Source organism: Paroedura picta, chromosome 5 (assembly GCF_049243985.1).
Source record: "Paroedura picta isolate Pp20150507F chromosome 5, Ppicta_v3.0, whole genome shotgun sequence".
Classification (NCBI taxonomy): Eukaryota; Metazoa; Chordata; class Lepidosauria; order Squamata; family Gekkonidae; genus Paroedura; species Paroedura picta.
The window spans coordinates 123,130,276-123,149,601 of record NC_135373.1 but is presented as its reverse complement, the minus strand read 5'-3'; the positions used below and the strand labels follow the sequence as shown (position 1 = coordinate 123,149,601).

General features: G+C 48.6%; 1 protein-coding gene across 2 annotated transcripts in view; it reads right to left on the bottom strand.

Annotated features, from left to right (window-relative positions):
- Nucleotides 1-19,019, bottom strand: part of SFMBT2 (Scm like with four mbt domains 2) — a 56,538-nt gene extending 37,519 nt beyond the window's left edge. The window contains exons 1-5 of one of the 2 annotated variants that reach the window (XM_077340311.1): nucleotides 18,895-19,019; nucleotides 12,681-12,839; nucleotides 12,334-12,428; nucleotides 11,132-11,372; nucleotides 24-112 (exon numbers count right to left, since the gene is read on the bottom strand). In XM_077340311.1, the coding sequence (XP_077196426.1) occupies nucleotides 24-112; nucleotides 11,132-11,372; nucleotides 12,334-12,428; nucleotides 12,681-12,786 (531 nt within the window). In that variant the 5' untranslated portion in view covers nucleotides 12,787-12,839; nucleotides 18,895-19,019. Of the gene's footprint in view, nucleotides 1-23; nucleotides 113-11,131; nucleotides 11,373-12,333; nucleotides 12,429-12,680; nucleotides 12,840-18,468; nucleotides 18,551-18,894 lie in introns of those variants that run through there. The other variant, XM_077340312.1, reaches the window with a different exon arrangement.
- Between the last annotated feature and the right edge of the window lie 307 nt (nucleotides 19,020-19,326).

Below are 19,326 nucleotides of genomic sequence, written 5' to 3'. Positions count from 1 at the left end.
GAAGATATTAATGGAATACATACGCCTTCCAGTAAATTAGCAGGCGCGGTGCGTGAGCCTGTCAAGTCACGTATAAGAAAATCCGTCCAGTCTGTGTATTTTTCTTTGATGGCTGCAATGAGAGGAAGGCACAGTTGGCAGAAGACAAAGATCCTGAATGGCTGAACAGAGATATCCAAGGACAGAACATGTAGGATGCCTTTCCATTTCAGAAGCCCCTTTTTAATGTTATTTATTTCATTTATGACCACCACCCCCATTATCTCCAGTGGGGACCCAAAGCAGCTTTAATTGTTCCTCTTCCCTCCACTGTATCTTCACAACAACCTTGTGAGGGAGGTTAGCTTGAAAGAGTATAACTGACTCAAGGTACCACAGGATGCTTCCTTGACTGACCAGGGATTCGAACTTGGGTCTCCCACCTGCTCAACCAACACGCTTAACTACTACACAACACTGGTGCCACTTCATGTCTGATGAACATTTCTGAAATCCCTTTATATTGTGGAGATATTATTATTATTATTATTATTATTATTATTTAATTTATATCCTGCCTCCCCCCCAGAGGCTGGAGGTGGGTCACATAAAAACCAATCCCCTAAAACAATGAAAGCACAATAAAACATAATACAATTAATACAAAAGTTACGACAAGAATGGTGGCAAAATTCAATATAGCTAACCCAATTCCACACCCCCTAAGAAGGGAAAGGGAGGGGGCAGATGACAGACGCAACCGTCCCATTTGTGAGGAGGGGCTAGATCTTCTTGCTGCCCGGCCTCAACCGAAAGCCTGGCGGAAGAGCCTGGCGGAATGATGACAATTCCTGCAGGGCCCGCAGCTCTTCCGGGAGTTCATTCCACCAGGTTGGGGCCAGGACCGAAAAGGCCCTGGTCAAGGCCAGGTGAGCTTCCTTGGGACTGGGAATGACCAATAGGTTAGCCCCCGCAGAGCGTAAGGCCCTGCAAGGGGAGTAGGGGTGATAGGCGGTCCCTCATATACACTGGGCCCAGACTACGGATGGCCTTGAAGGTCAAAATCAAAACCTTGAACCTGATCCGGAAGATAACCGGTAGCCAATCTGCTCAGGGATTATGAGCCAATAGAATTCTGAGCCTGGAGCAGCTGTGCTGGGGAGAATTCTCAACAACCCCTAAACTACAATTCCCAGAATTCATGGGGAGCGTAGCAGGATCCATAAGAACACAAGAGAAGCCATGTTGGATCAGGCACATGGCCCATCCAGTCCAACCCTCCGTGTCACACAGTGGCCAAAACCCAGATCCCTTCAGGATGTCTACCAATGGGGCTATAAGTGATAATTGGTAGCTTTAGGAATTGCTGGAAACTCGATGTTAAAACGATAGATTTTTCTGGTGATTTTTCCGGTACAGCTTGCTGATGTCACGTCTGGGTTTTTCCTTTCTTCCCCCCACCAGACTTGCAGGGTATCTATTGTGGGGAGAGGAAGCGAAAGGTGACCCCAATGACTACAAAACATCTAATAAAAAAGACGCCCCCCCCCCCAAAGACCCATTTTGGGAAGACCCACCAGTAGTGACCAGTCTTTCGGATGGAAAGACAATGGGTGCTGTTAATCAGATGCTACAACCTTGCTAATAGGTTTTTAATTGTTGGATTGTCTTCATGTTTTATTGTTTTAACTGCTGTAATTGCTGTCATTTATTATCTACATAGGTACATCGCCCTGAGCTGGTCTCAGGAGGGCAGTTTAGAAATTAAATAATTATGATGATAATGATGATGCAACTAGCCCAAGGTCACCCAGCAAAATTCATTCATTCATTCATTCATTCATTCATTCATTCATTCATTCATTCATTCATTCATTCATTCATTCACAACACCGTCTCGGGACGGTTTCAAATTCCACGACCAGAATTTGCACCCGGGTCTTCCAGATACTGTTGTTATGTGCGAAGTCGTGTCCGACCCATCGCGACCCCATGGACAATGATCCTCCAGGCCTTCCTGTCCTCCACCATTCCCCGGAGTCCATTTAAGTTTGCATTGACTGCTTCAGTGACTTCATCCAGCCACCTCATTCTCTGTCGTCCCCTTCTTCTTTTGCCCTCGATCGCTCCCAGCATTAGGCTCTTCTCCAGGGAGTCCTTCCTTCTCATGAGGTGGCCAAAGTATTTGAGCTTCATCTTCAGGATCTGGCCTTCTAAGGAGCAGTCAGGGCTGATCTCCTCTAGGACTGACCGGTTTGTTCGCCTTGCAGTCCAAGGGACTCGCAAGAGTCGCAAGAGTCTTCTCCAGATACTAGCCCAGCACTTAACTACAACATCCCACCAGCTCTCCAAATATCCCAGAACTGCATGTAAAAACAGGATGTCCTTTTTAAAGAGCATGGGTAATCTCGTGGGAAAGGGTTTTCGGGGCATTATTGAGTTTTTTTTTTGTTTTTTGTGTTTAAAAAGAGGAACAAAAAGATTTACAACCCACAGTGCAATGTGACGCACCAGCTCTTTTTGGCCAATCCATCCACCCAACGGCAGTTGTCAAAGGTTGTAAAATGTTCCCCAACGAAGAAAAGAAAAAAAAAACCATCGATCAGCTCCTTTGCTCGGCAAGGGGAAGCCCAGCGCTGTGACAAGACCTAATGAAGCCGCACAATGTAACGCTTATAAATTAGCTTTTTAATTAACTCGTAGTCCTCCTGTTCGCAAGGAGAAAAGGCCGCCCGCTATTCCACCGGGGGATGCCAACCTCCAGGTGGGGAATACGAGGAAAAAAAATGACCTGGCAGTAGCTGCAGAGGATGTAAGTGAAGAAGCTGATAAAATGGCCCCGATGAAGTATAAGATCAGTACATAATGGCAAAACGTGGACCGCTTAAAAGCCACGTTTCCACAGCTTTCCTCAGTGGCTTAGCTACTGCTTGTTAGAGTCTGCAAAACAGGTATCTTAGAATCATAGAGTTGGAAGGGTCCTCCTAGGTCATCTAGTCCAACCCCCTGCACCATATACAGCCAGGTATGTGGTTGGGGCCAATGCTAGAGCAGGTGGTATTGATCTTGGCATTCTGCCATCTGTTTGGGGTTGTAATATTGCCGATTGGGGTTTTAATGGGGTTTTATTGTTGGATTATTGTTGTTACCCACCGTGAGCCGGTTTTGAGAACGGTGGGTTATAAATCCGAAACATAAACAAATTATTCTGCTTCGACAAAGGTAAGATATATACATTATGGTTTTAATACGGGATTAACGGAATTGCTTCTTTTCTCTTAACCTGGTTTTGCACTCTTTCTCATTTAAGATGGATGGTTTTGATGGAAAAAGAAGAAGGACAAGAAATTCGCCTCTGTGCAAGGTGTAGCAACCATGAAGGTTGGGCCCCAAGAAAACCATTAAGTAAGAAAACAAGAGCTCAGCCACCTCCCAAACCACAAGAGACTGTTTGGCAAGGAGATAAGAGATGAGCTGCTAGGCAGGGTGTGCCTCCCAGAACCACAAAAAAATCATTAGAGAAGCTCAGGTAGAATTCCTGGAACATCAGGGAGAAGGACAAGTTAGAGGCCCTCTCCAACCCTAGCTGTGTTAAGTAGATTTATTTATTACATTTATATACTGCCCTCTCCAGAGGCTCAGGACGGTTTTTACATGGAACATGGGAACAGGAAAAATATTATTGTTGTTATATTGTCGTTGTTTAAGATCACTGAAATTTTGTTGTTCAGAACCACTGTTAGATTATTGTTGTTGTATTTGACTATGTTATAGGTTAGGCCCTTCCATGTATCCCCCCGGGATGTTATATGTAAACCGCCCTGAGCCATATGGAAAGGTGGTATAAAAATCTAATAAAATAAATAAATAAATAAAATACAGATAAGTCATCCATCATTAGTCAAAGAACAAAGGAACAATAAATGGAAAACAGCAGAACAATTAATTCATAACTAACCCATGTTCATGGGCCCATGGAATCATAGAATCATAGAGTTGGAAGGGGCCATACAGGCCATCTAGTCCAACCCCCTGCTCTACGCAGGATCAGCCCTAAGCATCCAAGAAAAGTGTGTATCCAACCTTTGCTTGAAGACTGCCAGTGAGGGGGAGCTCACCACCTCCTTAGGCAGCCGATTCCACTGCTGAACTACTCTGAATGTGAAAAATGAATGGTCGGTACAGGCATTAGTTTCACAGTTTCACGGGAGGGAGGCTCGGGGGCCCAGTGGAAGAGGTCGGAGCTAGAGGACCTCAACCGAACGCATGGCGGAAGAGCTCCCTTTTGCAGGCCCTGTGGAATTGTTCTATATCCGTCAGGGCCCTGATCTCCTCTGGGAGCTCGTTCCACCAGGTGAGAGCCAGGATGGAGAAAGCGGTTGAGGTCAAGCGAGCTTCCTTGGGTTCAGGGATTACCAACAAGTTGGAGGTGGTGGAGCGTACTCTTTTAGAGGTGTACACAGGGAGGCAGTCCCGCAGGTACACGGTGGGGCTGGAAGTCTCTCGCCATTACAACTCATCTCTGGTCAGTAGAGATCTGCTCCCTCGGGGAAAAATGGCAACTTTGGAAGGTGATGTCCTTTCCCACTGATGTCCTTTCCCTCCACAAAAATTCTGCCCTCCCCATGCTATTCATCCCCACAAAAAATCTCCAGGAATTTCCCGTCCAGAAATGGCAACTGTCATTTTTCTTTCTGCATCTGGGGCTCCAAGCAACGATTAACCTAACGTCACCCGATTTAAACCCACCTTCTCTGAAATGCGCACGTTCTTCCGTCTTGGGTTTTATAGCTTCGCGCAAATTTATTTAAACTAGCAAAATTAAAAGGCGGCCAAGAAGCCGCTCCTGAAAACAAAAAACGAAATAACTAACCACTGAGTATTACATAATGCTATCTTTGAATAACGTCTCTGGAGGAATTAACAAATTTATGGCTCTTATAATAAAGAGCAGCAGTAGCCGGAGGGGTTGCGTGTGGAAACGGCTCCTCTTCCTTACTGTTCTCATCCCACCAGTACTGTCTCCTCAAAGCCTGCTCGCCTGGCTGCTTAAGAGGGATAAATGTGTTTTTCCTACACCCCCAAAACATGACAGCAAGTTAATTAAAGCCATATTTGCAAGCGGAAAGAAGGAACGGGTGCTTCTGGTTAGCTAAACCTGGACTCGCGCTGCTTCTAAATGAACAGGGACGACCGATCATTCACAGGCCCTGACAGATTATGAGAATCTCAAACGTCTAACTGACAGCTGATGGGTGCATACATCACGAGAGAATGAACTGCCAACACGAAACATGATTTACAAACACGGATTTCGACGCGTTAGCGTGGAAATCACGGAACAAGATCCTAGTTATACCAACAATCGGACACACAGGATGAAAGAGGGAGAATTAATCGGCATCCAAGATGGCTCATTGCACAGGGGGGCGGCCAATGATCTATATAATAATTATAATAATCAAAATAATAACTTGAAGGTGGTAGCTGGAGATCATAGAATCCTAGAGTTGGAAGGGACCTCCTGGGTCATCTAGTCCAATCCCCTGCACTATGCAGGACACCCACAACCCTATCGCTCATCCACTGTCACCTGCCACCTGGACAGAGAGTATTAACAGGAGAGAAAAATATTCAAGAAAGATTTGTACAATTTTTTTTCAAATTGGGATCAGAGGAGCCTCTTGTGGCGCAGAGTGGTAAGGCAGCAGAAATGCAGTCTGAAGCTCTGCCCATGAGGCTGGGAGTTCAATCCCAGCAGCCGGCTCAAGGTTGACTCAGCCTTCCATCCTTCCGAGGTCGGTAAAATGAGGACCCAGCTTGCTGGGGGGTAAATGGTAATGACTGGGGAAGGCACTGGCAAACCACCCCGTATTGAATTTGCCATGAAAACGCTGGAGGGCGTCACCCCAAGGGTCAGACATGACTCAGTACTTGCACAGGGGATACCTTTACCTTTTTTTATAGGGAACTGAAGGTTATTTAAGTCAACACAGTGTAATACCCATTGATCAAAAAAGACTTTTAAATGGGCCTATTACAGTAAATGAGATTATAGAGAGTATAAGAAGTAAATTGAATAAAGTTCCTGGACTTGATGGGATCTCAAATATTTTTTTATAAAACATGTAATCTTCCACCCCCTTGAGCCTTCACAGAATCAGCCTCTCCGTCAGATGGCTCTCCAGCCTCCGTTTACAAATTTCCAAAGAGGGAGAACCCACCACTTCCCGAGGAAGACTGTTCCACCGAGGAACTGCTCTGACTGCCAGGAACTTCTTCCGGATGTTTAGACGGAATTTCTGTTGAATTAATTTCATCCCATTCGTTCTGATCTGTCCCTCTGGGGCAAGAGAGAACAACTCTGCTACATCCTCTACATGGCAGCCTTTTAAATACTTGAAGATGCTTATCAAATCCCCTCTCAGTCATCTCCTCTCTAGGCTAACCAGACCAAGCTCCCCCAACCTTTCCTAGAATCATAGAATCATAGAGTTGGAAGGGGCCACACAGGCCATCTAGTCCAACCCCCTGCTCAACGCAGGACCAGCCCTAAGCATCCTAAAGCATCCAAGAAAAGTGTGTATCCAACCTTTGCTTGAAGACTGCCAGTGAGGGGGAGCTCACCACCTCCTTAGGCAGCCTATTCCACTGCTGAACTACTCTGACTGTGAAAATTCTTTTCCTGATATCTAGCCTATATCGTTGTACTTGAAGTTTAAACCCATTACTGCGTGTCCTTTCCTCTGCAGCCAACGGAAACAGCATCCTGCCCTCCTCCAAGTGACAACCTTTCAAACACTGAAAGAGGGCTATCATGTCCCCTCTTTCCTCCTACCTCTTGGTCTCCAAACCCCTCACCATCTTCATTGCCCTCCTCTGGACACGCTCCAGTTTGTCTACATCCCTCTTCAACTGGGGTGCCCAAAATTCATGGGACTAATGAACTCCAGGGGGTAGAGCTTTCCGCCACTGGAGAAAATGGTCCCTCTGGAAGGTGGATTCTAGAGCCATTTTCAAGGTTAGTAACTGGTTGCTAATGTTTTTTCCCTCCTCTCATTTCAAATAGACCCATTTTTTTAGCAATTAGCCGCTAGCCGAATTTATTTGCTCATTTGTACAAACCGGCTTGCATCAGGTTAGCACAAAGCATGGTTGAACCACTTTCGAACGGAACTGCTTCCTTCCCATTTTCTACCCCGTTTTCCACTGTGAATGTTATTAGGCTCCGGGTTCCTGATTTCTATAAATAACTTGGTTGGGATATGATGAAATCTGTGTGAAAACTGTTAAGCCTGCACTGACATCCCAGGCAGAATTTGCAAGGAGGTGAGAAAATGCGGCTGTAACCCTGAGGATACTCGCGGTTTTGCCTTGGATGTTTTCCTTCTTGTGAAATAAATGTTTGGACTTCCTTTTGTAAGAATTAAAGTTTACTCACGTCCAGGTTAAGGTTTAAATAGGAAGGTTCCACATTAACTGTTTCTACTGAAAGTAAATCTTATTCGAAACTACTTCTACTGCCAACAGCAAGGTTAGCGGTGCCAAAACAGAGTTGTGGGCTGGAATCCTCCTGGAATTACAACTCATTGTAAGCCCAGTGTACCTTAGGGATCGCCTCCCTTCCTATGCCCCCAACCAGTTAAGGATCCCTGGCCCTAAAGAAGTCCGCCTGGCCTCAACCAGGGCCAGAGCCTTCTCTGTCCTGGCCCCCACCTGGTGGAATGAGCTCCGGGAGGAGATCAGGGCCCTGACGGAGCTTAAACAGTTCCGCAGGGCCTGCAAAAAGGAGCTCCTCCACCAGGCATTTGGTTGAGACCAGACACAATCAACAACAACTGGAAGGCCCCTGCTCCCCCCCCCTGCCCCCCCTCACAATTCCACCAACATGCTCTGGACCTGTTTGTATTGTTGCATTGTTGTATTGCCTATATTATTTATACTATTACATTGTTATACGGTTATTATTGTATTCACATGTTTATAGATTGTTCTATGTACTGTTGTTGTTCTTATGTAAACCGCCCTGAGCCCCCGGGGAGGGTGGTATATAAATATAAATAAATAAATAAATAAATAAATACATAAATAAATACATAAATAAATAAATAAATAAAATAAAATACATAGTCTCCTGATAATCTTGGAAGAAATAGGATGGCATCCTTCCCATGCTTACCCCATCCTACCCTTTTCAAACTCTATCCATGCAAAGCAGAATCCCCAAATCTGTTGGCATTTTCCAAAGCTGGAGTCGGTAGGCCTACACCTCTGCCTACACAAGCCCAGACGGACAACTTCTCATTCAGCCTTACGACCAACATCCATTCGTGGAAACAAACAGCATATTCCCTCATTTAAATAAAGTTCATTTTGCTCCGCAGGGCAAACAGAGTTGCTTGTTTTTGCAATTCAAATTACAGCAATTTGCAAATGAGCAACTCTGAGTGTATCTGTATATCATTAAGGAAGAGACAGGAGAGAAGTACATTTTCCTTTCTGTGATTTTTCCGGCTACAAAGGGAAGTTATACAAACTCAATTATGTTATGTACATGAACCGGTTCTTTAATGGCTGACAAGGTTTGATTTTGGGGGGTGAAGATTGGAAGAGTTGCTGGATATGTATAACCCTCCGAGTAAAATGCAACAACATTTGATTTGGATATCAATAGCTGTGAAGACACAACTACTTCACTACTTCACATCCAGTCCGACATCCTAAGAACATCAGAAGAGCCCTGCTGGATCAGACCAGGGGTCCATCCAGCATCCTAAGAAGAGCCCTGCTGGATCAGGCCAGTGGTCCATCTAGTCCAGCATCCTAAGAACATCAGAAGAGCCCTGCTGGATCAGACCAGGGGTCCATCTAGTCCAGCATCCTAAGAACATAAGAAGAGCCCTGCTGGATCAGACCAGTGGTCCATCTAGTCCAGCATCCTAAGAACACCAGAAGAGCCCTGCTGGATCAGACCAGGGGTCCATCTAGACCAGCATCCTAAGAATATCAGAAGAGCCCTGCTGGATCAGACCAGGGGTCCATCTAGTCCAGCATCCTAAGAACATCAGATATTCTTGTGTTCATAGGATGCTGGGCTAGATGGACCCCCGGTCTGATCCAGCAGGGCTCTTCTGGTGTTCTTAGGATGCTGGACTAGTTGGACCCTTGGCCTGATCCAGCAGGGCTCTTCTGATGTTCTCATAAAGGCCTCTGCCTCTACATTCCATTGTTGGCCTTCCGTAGGAACTGGTTGGCTACTGACTGAGACAGGATGTTGGACTAAATGGACTATTGGACTGATCCAACAAGGCTATTCTTATGTCCTTCACATCACCTTTCACTTTGAGAAGCTGGGGATTGAACTGGGGACCTCCTGCATGCCAAGCGGAGGCTATACCACTGAGCCACAGTGGCAAAGCACTTAGGATCTAATCCCCAAAATATGTAATATTAACGTTCTTAGTGGTGACATTCAGAGTATGAGACTCTCTCTCTTCTCTGTCCACAATAAAACTATTTTATTCGTTTAAGCAGCTTGGCGCTCTGCACCTCTTCGCAAATGGAAACTTGACAAATCAATTAGACCCGGGTCCTTCCCAATGTCAACCACCAAGTCACCGAGTACATACCATCTCTGGTTTCCTGCAAAGGAACTCGTCCTGGTAGCGGGTTGCTCACACGCTACACCTTGGAGAATTGCATAAATGGGCCACTAGTTGAAGCTACGTAGAGTTCAGCATCTTCACAAAGACTCAGGCTATAAACCAACCACTGGTTTCTAGCACGAAGCATGATAAAAAACACTTGACCTTAGACCCCACCAGTTAATGGCTCGGTTTACAGCATGGCGTAATCTCTGGCCATCCAGGCTTCCTCTCGTCTGATAGAATTAATTAGAAACCACATCATAAAAGCTCGGTTTGGGAGGCCCATAAAAAGGAAAATTAAAAAAAAGGACTTCACATGAAATCAGTCAAATTCATGACTGCCAAGGCCATTAACACTCAACAACTTGCTCTCCTCCCCACACCCTGATGCTTTGCTTCTATGAAACTGCTGTCACCTAAGCATATTAAAACACAGAGACTTAATAAAACCCCCACAGAAACCATTCTCTGGCAAAAAAAAAGGAGCTTCAAAGGGAAAGTTCAACGTGAAGCTTCCATATTGGAATTCATCAAGGCATAGGACGGCCATTTTGCACGGAGGCGGAGTTTGTTAGCCAATATGGCCGATCAGCAGCTTTGCAAGACTACAGAGAGCCCATTGTTGCCAACAGGAAATGGTTTCTGTATTTTTCAATAAGGATTATTCAGAGAATGTACACACCCTCATCAGCGCCACCAAGGCACGTAGGACGTAAAACGTAAAAACACCTTGTAAACATTCAACAAAACAAACATGCATCATTCAAACCATTAAAGCCAACTTAAGAGAGACGTAACATTCAATCCATCCATCTATTCGGCTATTGTGTTATGACCTCTGGGGCAGCAACGCCCTGTATTCTTGGTGCTTGGAGGGCAACAGTGGGAGGGCTTCGGAAATTCTGGCCCTGCTGGGGGACCCCCTGATGGCTCCTGGGTTTTGACCTCTGTGTTGAGCTGGATGGACCGCTGGCCCGGTCCAACGTGGCTTCTCTCAAGTTCATTCTCCCAAATGCTGTTCTTACTCAACAGCAGCACCAAAACCCTTCCGTTGGGACCTGGGCTGGTGGCGGAAGGAGGGTTAAACACACTTCTCCCAGCCCCCATTTTTCCACGCTGCTATGCCGATCTCCAGGTGGTCACTTGTGATTGGAGAACAGCTGCAGGGGAAAGACTTCAACCTCTACCCATTTTGCAGCCACGGTCCGAATTGCCCCTCCCACGGCAACTAGACAGCAATAAGGAAGCACAGTGCAAACGCTTCTTTGATCCCCTCACACCATTCTCTAGGACAGGGGTAGTCAACCTGTGGTCCTCCAGATGCCCATGGACTACAATTCCCATGAGCCCCTGCCAGCGTTTGCTGGCAGGGGCTCATGGGAATTGTAGTCCATGGGCATCTGGAGGACCACAGGTTGACTACCCCTGCTCTAGGAAGTCTCTGAACTCCCACCGGAAGAATTCAAGCACGTGGACACCTCTTTGGGGAAATGCACCACACTCACCACTAGGAGGCATCAGGGCTTTGCTGTTCTGGGTGCACCAGCCCACCGGATGGAGGTCGGCCGTCATCACGTCGCACCAGAAATCTGCCCGGCGGTCGTCCCCGTAACCGCAGTAACGCAGCAGCAAGAGCTGCCCGCACGTGGTGATGATGGTTGCCACCCAGTAGGTGTCCGGGTTGCGTTTATTCGCCACTTCCAGCTTCATCCCCGGCTGGAAGCTGCTCTGCAGGCTGGTTTCCACCTTGGGCAAGGAGAAAAGCCAAAGCGGATTATTCCAGAGGGCTCTGCACACAATATATAATGCACTTTCAATGTGCTTTCGCAGCTGGATCTTCCTGTGCGGAAGAGGAAAATCTACTTCTAAAGTGCGTTGAAAGTGCATTTATCTATTGTGTGCAGACTAGGCCGTGGTCGGTGCAAGCCACAGAGTTGAGCTGGAGGGAACATTGCAGAAAAGTTTGGTACTTGGATAAATTATTAGGGCCTGTGGCCTAGACTAGACTAGAGACAGAACAGAAGCACTAGAGGAGAACATGAAAACAATACAGCAAAGCTAAAGAAACAACAAATCATGCGGTTATATCTCAGGAGCACAATGAAGAAAGGGTGAAAATAATCTATTGTATTTCCTTTGAACAATTACGAGAGTTGTTGATGCTGAAAGCTGAGCTGAACAAGGTTCTGGTAGATTCTAGAGGACGGATGAACTACAGGCTGCAGGACCTCAATTGATCGCTCAAGCAAGACAAGCTAACCCTTTGAGGTTGGCTCCTTCTTAGAGCTGTTTTCTCTGCTGCAGAGGCTTTTGCTGCTGCTGAAATACAAATGGAACAAGGATCTACCTTGTATCTGAAACAGAAAGTGGACCCTGACTCTGAAATCTATTGTATTTCAAAGGAAATACAATAAAGAGACTATTTTCACCCTTTCTTCATTGCGTTGGCCACACGACTGATCCGTTGTTTCTTTTGCTTTGCTATACTAGAGGCAGTAGGGTGTAATCACTACTCTGCCACAGCCCCCTGGAAAAGTTCCCCTGATTCAGTGGAAAGGGGGGGGGGCTTGCAAAATTTACCCCTCTTCAAATTTCCAAACCCTCCCTAGGCTCCAGCACATAGAAGACAAGGCATCTGCCTTCCCTGCTTTCAAATTCTGTTTCTTGGATAGCAAAGGTCCATTAAAAAAAGAAACAGATTACATACATGCTTAAACGAAGTGTGTGGGGCAGCGCTTGACCCCGATTCTTCCAAGTATTCGTCCCAGCTGAAATCCACATCCTCCGAACCGGAGCTCTCATCTGATAACCGCACAGAAGAAAGAAAAAAACCCAGGTTACTGCAAATGACAATGTTTCCTGTAGCAATAGCTGGGAGACCAGGGCTGCTCTTGTGAGTGTCCTGCCAGCATTTGCTGGCAGGGGCTCATGGGAATTGTAGTCCATGGACATCTGGAGGACCACAGGTTGACTACCCCTGGACCAGATGTTCCTTGTCCGTCACTTTGACCACTCTCTCCCTGGCAGCCCAAGCAGACCCTGTCTTTAGCCCACCTGACGCAAACTGTTCTTCATTCCCATTGGCCGGGCTGGGATTCTTCTCCTCGGCAAAGTTCGGAGTTTCATGCATGCTGAAGATCACAGACGCCCTGGTCTCCATCACGCAGCCAAAGGGGGTCTCTGGTTTCTAACACATCCTTGGACGCAATTTTCCTGTGCAGAGAGAAAAGAAACCAAGAGTTTCACCGGCAGGAGCACGTTTCCCCCCCACTTTCTTTGACGTCACTTTAGTTTGAGACAAAGCAGGCACTTTGACACATGTGAGATAATGCACTTTCAACCCTCCTCCAATGCACTTTTGTGATCATTTTGCAATTTCACGCTCTGTAAATAGAGCTCAGTTGCAAAGTGGGAGGGGGGGCATTAATCAGTGCGCATAAGCCATGGCCAGAGGCCCAGAGTTACTAGAGTAAGACATCTCTCCAATGAAGGCCCACAGTGGCTTGCTTCATCTGCCATTTTATTCTCACAACAACCCTGCAAGGCGGGTCAGACTGAGTATGCGCAACTCCCCAAGGTGCTGCTCCAGCAATCTTTGCTGACACAAGTGCGGATTCGAACCCAGGCCCTCCAGATACTCATTTGGCCCTTTTAACTACTACACTACTGCACTCTCTCCTCCACTTCATCATGCTCAGAAGTTAATCCTCAGACACACACAGGCCAGATTCAGATCGGAACTGTGGCCTCTACAGCCTCTGTTGCATCATCTTCCCAACCAGGAACAGCTGTGGGACCCCACAAATTGAACCACCCAGTCAGGAAAACAGTACAGGATGAAACCCCCCTGCCTGCAGCCCAGTCCAAATGCCCCCTGTGCGCCTGGAAATTAAGGCACTCTCTGCTGACTCTCTGCAGGTGCAAGGACTTCGTAATGTGTAAACTGGCTCCAGCGTCTAGACCAGGGGTAGTCAAACTGCGGCCCTCCAGATGTCCATGGACTACAATTCCCAGCGTTCGCTGGCAGGGGCTCCTGGGAATTGTAGTCCATGGACATCTGGAGGGCCGCAGTTTGACTACCCCTGGTCTAGATCAAGCTGTACTCTTGCTGCACAGCAACGGAGCACAAATGTCATAAATATCGACAGCTGCCTCTCCAAAGAAATCTCTGTAGCCACAACGAATGCATATTTGAATATGTTTGCGCACACAATGCTGCCTTATGGCAAATCAGACCCTTGGTCCCTCAAGGTCGATACTGTACTCTGACTGGCAGCCGCTCTCCAAGAAATGGTGCTTTTCATCATATGCTGCCTGGTTGTTTTTCACTGGAGATGCCGGGAATTGAACCTGGGACCTTCTGCATGCCAAGCAGAGGCTCTCCCACTGGGCAACAGCTTCTGACCTGAATGGAACGATCAGAGGAAGCTGCCTTATACTGAATCAGACTATTGGTCCGTCAAGGTCAATATTGCCTACTCAGACCGCCAGCTGCTCTCCAGGGACTTCAGACTGAGGTCTTTCACGTCACCTACTGCCTGGTCCTCATAACTGGAAAATGCCATGGATTGAACCCGGGACCTTCTGTAACTCAGATCCAACTGCCCCTCAAAGAGACTTATGCTCCACCACCTCCAACTGCCTGGCAATCCCTGGCCCCAAGGAAGCCTACTTGATCTCAACCAGGGCCAGAGCTTTCTCCATCCTGGCCCCCACCTGGTGGAACGAGCTCCCAGAAGAGATCAGGGCCCTGGTGGAACTTGAACAGTTCTGCAGGGCCTGCAAAAGGGAGCTCCTCCACCAGGCATCTGGTTGAGGTCGACCGGAACCACCATTTCCCACGGGCCCTCCCCTGACCCTAACCCTAATCCTAACCCCCTGAGCCTCCCTCCTGTGGCACCCACTACAACTCCGCCCAACCCACTGGGCTATCAGTTTGCCTTAATATAATGTTCTCTATATTTTTCTTCTTTTCTATGTTGTTTGTTGTTATCACTTTATTACTGTAAAAATAAGTTACCTGTATTGTTCCTGTTTAATGTGAACCGCCCTGAGGCTTCGGAGAGGGCGGTATATAAATATAATAAATAAATAATTTCAGAGTAAGTCACCTTGTTATAATTTTGGCTTAAGCATTAAGACAATAATTGCATACGTCTTGAGAAACTTGGACGTTTCACTGAGATGTGTCTTTTATTTTACCTCTTTCAAACATTTTAATTTCTGGCCATGATTTTACGCTTTTAAATGTCATGGAAAACCTTCCATGGATTATTTTACTTTGTTATGACTTGCCCTGGGCCTCTGGGGAAGGGCAGGTAAAAAGGCAGCAATTAATAATAAATCAACAATAAAAATAATATAAACAAGAGAAATGCAGACCTTCTGGATGCCAAGCACAGGCTGCACCACTGAGCCACAGCCCTCCCATATTTCCTACTCAAGCAAGTAACATTGCGCACCTGTCAATGGCCCCACCAAACCAGTTTCACATCACTGGAGAGCCAGCCTAGTGTTGCGGTTAAGAGCGGCAGCTTCTATCTGGAGAGCTGGCTTTGATTCCCCAACTCTCCCCATGCAGCCAGCTGGGTGACCTTGGGCCACCTCCAGTTCTCTTAGAGCTGTTCTTGCAGAGCAGTTCTGTCAGAGCTCTCTCAACCCCACCGACCTCTCAGGGATGTCTGCGGTGGGGAGAGGAAGCGAAGGCGACTGTAAGCCACTTTGAGACTACTTCGGGTAGTGAAAAGTGGGGTATAAAAGCCAACTCACAAAGAGGAGCCGTTCATACAGTCAACAGAGAAATCAAGAGACGCCCATTTCAAGGATAAAGCAACCCTAGCAATTCTGTACTTCCAAAGAGATGGGTTTTCCTACCTATGTTTTGGGGGGCGGGGTCAGGGTTGCCAGCTCTGGGTTGGGAAATACCTGGAGATTTGGGGGTGGAGGGGGGCACAAGCCTGGGGGGAAGAGTTTGGGCCTGGGAGGTCCACCCTCCAGTGGAATTGATCTAGGTCAGGGGTAGTCAAACTGCGGCCCTCCAGATGTCCATGGACTACAATTCCCAGGAGCCCCTGCCAGCATTTGCTGGCAGGGGCTCATGGGAACTGTAGTCCATGGACATCTGGAGAGCCGCAGTTTGACTACCTCTGATCTAGGTCATCTGGAGAGCCAACTGCAATAGCAGGAGAGCTCCTGCTGCTACCTGGAGGATGGCAACCCTAGGCAGGAGGTGGCGAGGGGGGGGTAGCAGGCTTTCTACCTGAGGCTCTGTGCTTTTGGCTAAGCTGGAAGTTAACAGCAGTCATGTGAGTTCCACTGCCCAATTAGGAGCTGACCGAAGAAGTACCCTGCCTTGAAACCTGCTGATCTGCAATTTCAGGATGACCCTAAATCTCAAAGGCCCTTCCACCCACTCCAGTGTTAGAAAGGAACACTCCCTCACAGTCCTGTTAGAGCTGTTCTCAAACAGCTGTTCTGTCAGAGCTCATTCAGTCTCACCTCACAAGTTACCTGTTGTGGGGAGAGGAAAGTAAGCCGCTTTGAGAATCCTTCGGGCAGCGCTTTGAGAATCCTTCGGGCAGAGTATAAAACCAGCTTTTCTTCTTGCAATTTTTTTATTAAAAGCTTTGTGGAGTTCCAACTCCACTTTTGGATCCAGATCCTCCTAAACATGCTAACTCAGAAGTCCAAATAAGTGCTGACTCCTAAGTCACCATACATCAGGACAATGAAGGAAGACGGCAGGATGCTAAATTTTCGCCATAATTTATAAGGCACTGCCTCGTATAAAGTGGCAGGCCCAGTCCTGGGAATGCTGACTCAGGAGTAATTCTGATCCTGGCCAGCTTTCTCCAAGATCAAACCACATGGGGCTCAGATTTGCTTGCAAGACCAAGGAACATGTCTGCGTTGGATTAAACTTGGGGTTTACTTGGTAGTAGGTTTGCACTTGAGTAAATCTTACTATCATCACCAGGGTGTACCTCTGAATTAGGATTAGGCTCACGCTGCAATTGCAGGCGAGCTTAACAGGAAGCAAACCCCATGGAACAGCTGTAGGGTTTACTTCTGAGTAGGGGAGAGGTCGAAACCCCCCCCCCCCATCCTGAACTCCCTGGGAAAAAGGGCAGGACAACAGTGATAAAAACCATAGGCAGGCTTTGATCGGGCTGCCGAACAGACATCCCCCGCACTACCGCCTGGACACGCAATCCCTGTGCACACGTTACGCCGAACACACCTTGGGCGTGCACGTAGCCGCAGCAAGCCGCTTGCTGGAAGGAGCCAATGTTTCCTCACCGTACAGATGAAACCCAAAAAAGCCCACCGGGGCATGCGTGGAAGGGAAAAAACCGAGAACGACTCGATCCACCAAGAAAGAAGCGTACACGGATCACCCGCGGACGTATGAACCGGATTTACCACGGGCAGACAACGCGTCTCGCGGAATTCTTGCCCAGTATTCAAGGCACGTGCAATGGGACGCGCTATTTCAACCCGACACTGACCCAGGTTTCATTTAATTTAGGGAACACGTGTCTTTGCGGAAAAGAACACGTCTGTACGGCCTCGGCCAAAGGCAGGCAACGCGCTTCGGTCCAATCCACATAAAAAAAGGAACAAAACGCGCCTTCGGTCCGCATCCAAGACCAGCGGCTTGCACAATTCGCATCGGGCTCCGGTTGCGGCGCTGCAGAACAAAACCGGTTTGCAGTCCGAAGTCCACAAAACCCTTTTTGCACGCGCCAGCACCATCTTTGGAGCGTGTCCGCCTCCACCCCTCCGCAAAGACAACACGGAGCATGGATCTCGCAGAGAAAACGTACAAAGCAAGCCCCGGAAGGACTACTCAGAAGTTAGTCCCGTTTGATTTACCAGGGTTTACTCCCAGGAAAGTGTTCTTAGGACTCCAGCCGTAGTTTTCGGGTTTGTTTGTTTTTTACTTTTAATCCCCTCCCCCAACATTCCACTTAAGTAGTCCTGCAGGCTTACTTCCGAGAAAACCGCTTGCAAACCTGGGCATCGAGAAGCAACGGCCCGGGATTTTATTATTTCAACCATTGTACGCAATTTTAACGCTATAAGCCGCCTCGAGCCCGCTGGGTAGAGAGGGGCGGCCTACAAATTAAATACAATAAAGGAGTAAATAAATAAGCCCAGTGAGACCCGCTGTACCCCGCCCCATCTATTTCCTACTCGCGAGTAAACTGCATAAAAGTCCCGCCGGGCTTGACCTTCCAGTAAGTTTGGGGCGAGGCACATGGTCTGGGGGTTGCGTATAAATTTGCCAAGCTGCTATTGCGGTTCGCCCTAAGCAAGCCGAGGTCCGTCCTGCAGAGGGGCTTTCCCACGAGTCGGCGCGCATTGCTGGGCATTGCCCCGATCCGCCGCGTCGTGTCAATTTCCCACCCAACCCGCCATGTTGAAATTGACACGCTCTCCAAATCGCCATTCGCCGCCAGCCAAACCCCCGCAATTTCAGGGGGGAGGCCGGGAAGGGCCGGATCCGAGCACGTTGGTAAGGCAGCCGCTGTCTGAAGCGCGTCCCGTGGCCAGAAGCTCCCTCTGCCCGCCGCCCCCGTCTGAAGTCAACTCTTCAAAAATGAGCCTTCGCAACTGGGATCCAAAAGCGCACGAGATTTAGCATCCCAAGAGGGACGCATCCCAAAAGATCCGGCCTCGCTTCTCTATTTCTTGCAAGGAGACCCCCCCTTCCCCCGCCTATTCGAATCAATTAAGCCATCAATGGCTCGTCTCCCCTTTCTGCTAATTCGGATCCGCCAATGCAAGAGGCGCAGACGGGCAACACACACCCGATCCCGTTCACGGGCGTTCTACTCACAAGGAGCCTTTGCCCGAGCTGGCCAGTCGTGGTGGTCCTCCTCGCGAGTCAGCCTCGCCAAGCGGAACTCCGCTAGGATCGGGTGGCGCGCTCCCTCCCCTCCCCTTCCCCTCCCCTTCCCCCTCCGTCCGGGAAGCCCCCTTTGCGCTCCGCGTGGCCGACTCAACGCGCACAGGATCGGGGCGCGCAATTATTATTATTTCTGCGCCGGAGAAAAGCTCTTTGCAATGAACTTGCAAAAAAAATTGGGGCAAGGGAGGGGTCTCGCCCAAAGCGCCCCCACCCGCGGTCCGCTATTAAACCTGCCAAAAAAAAAAGAGGAGGGGGAGGAGGAGGGAAGGACCCCCAAACCTCTCCATGCCGCCCCGCGCGACAACGCCCAACCCGGGGCTCGAACCCTCCCTGCCGGGCGCGCCCCGCTCTCACCTGCCCGGGATCGGCCTTTTCCTCCCCTCCCCGACGGCGAAACGGCCCCGCCCGGCCGCGAACCAGCGACCCGCTCGCCTCCGCGGACTGCCCGCTGCTTCCAATATGGCATCCTCCCAGTGCGCATGCCCCGACGAGGCTCAATTTCACTTTTTCTTCTCGCTCGCGCTCTCGGGGCGGACGTGGGTGTCGCCCCCCCCCCCGCCCTGGCCCGAGGAAGACCCCCCCCCTCCTCGCGGGGCGGACTTTGCAAAAGCGCAGGGCGGCTGGAGAGGCCGGCTCTGGTTTGGGAAAGGAGGAGGGAGGGATGTCGGGGGAGGGTTGCCAGCCTCCAGGGGAAACCTGGGGATCCCCCAGAATGACAGCTCACCTTCGGACTTGCACAGATCATCTCCCCTGGAGAACAGGGTTGCTTTTGGGGGGGGGGGGCTC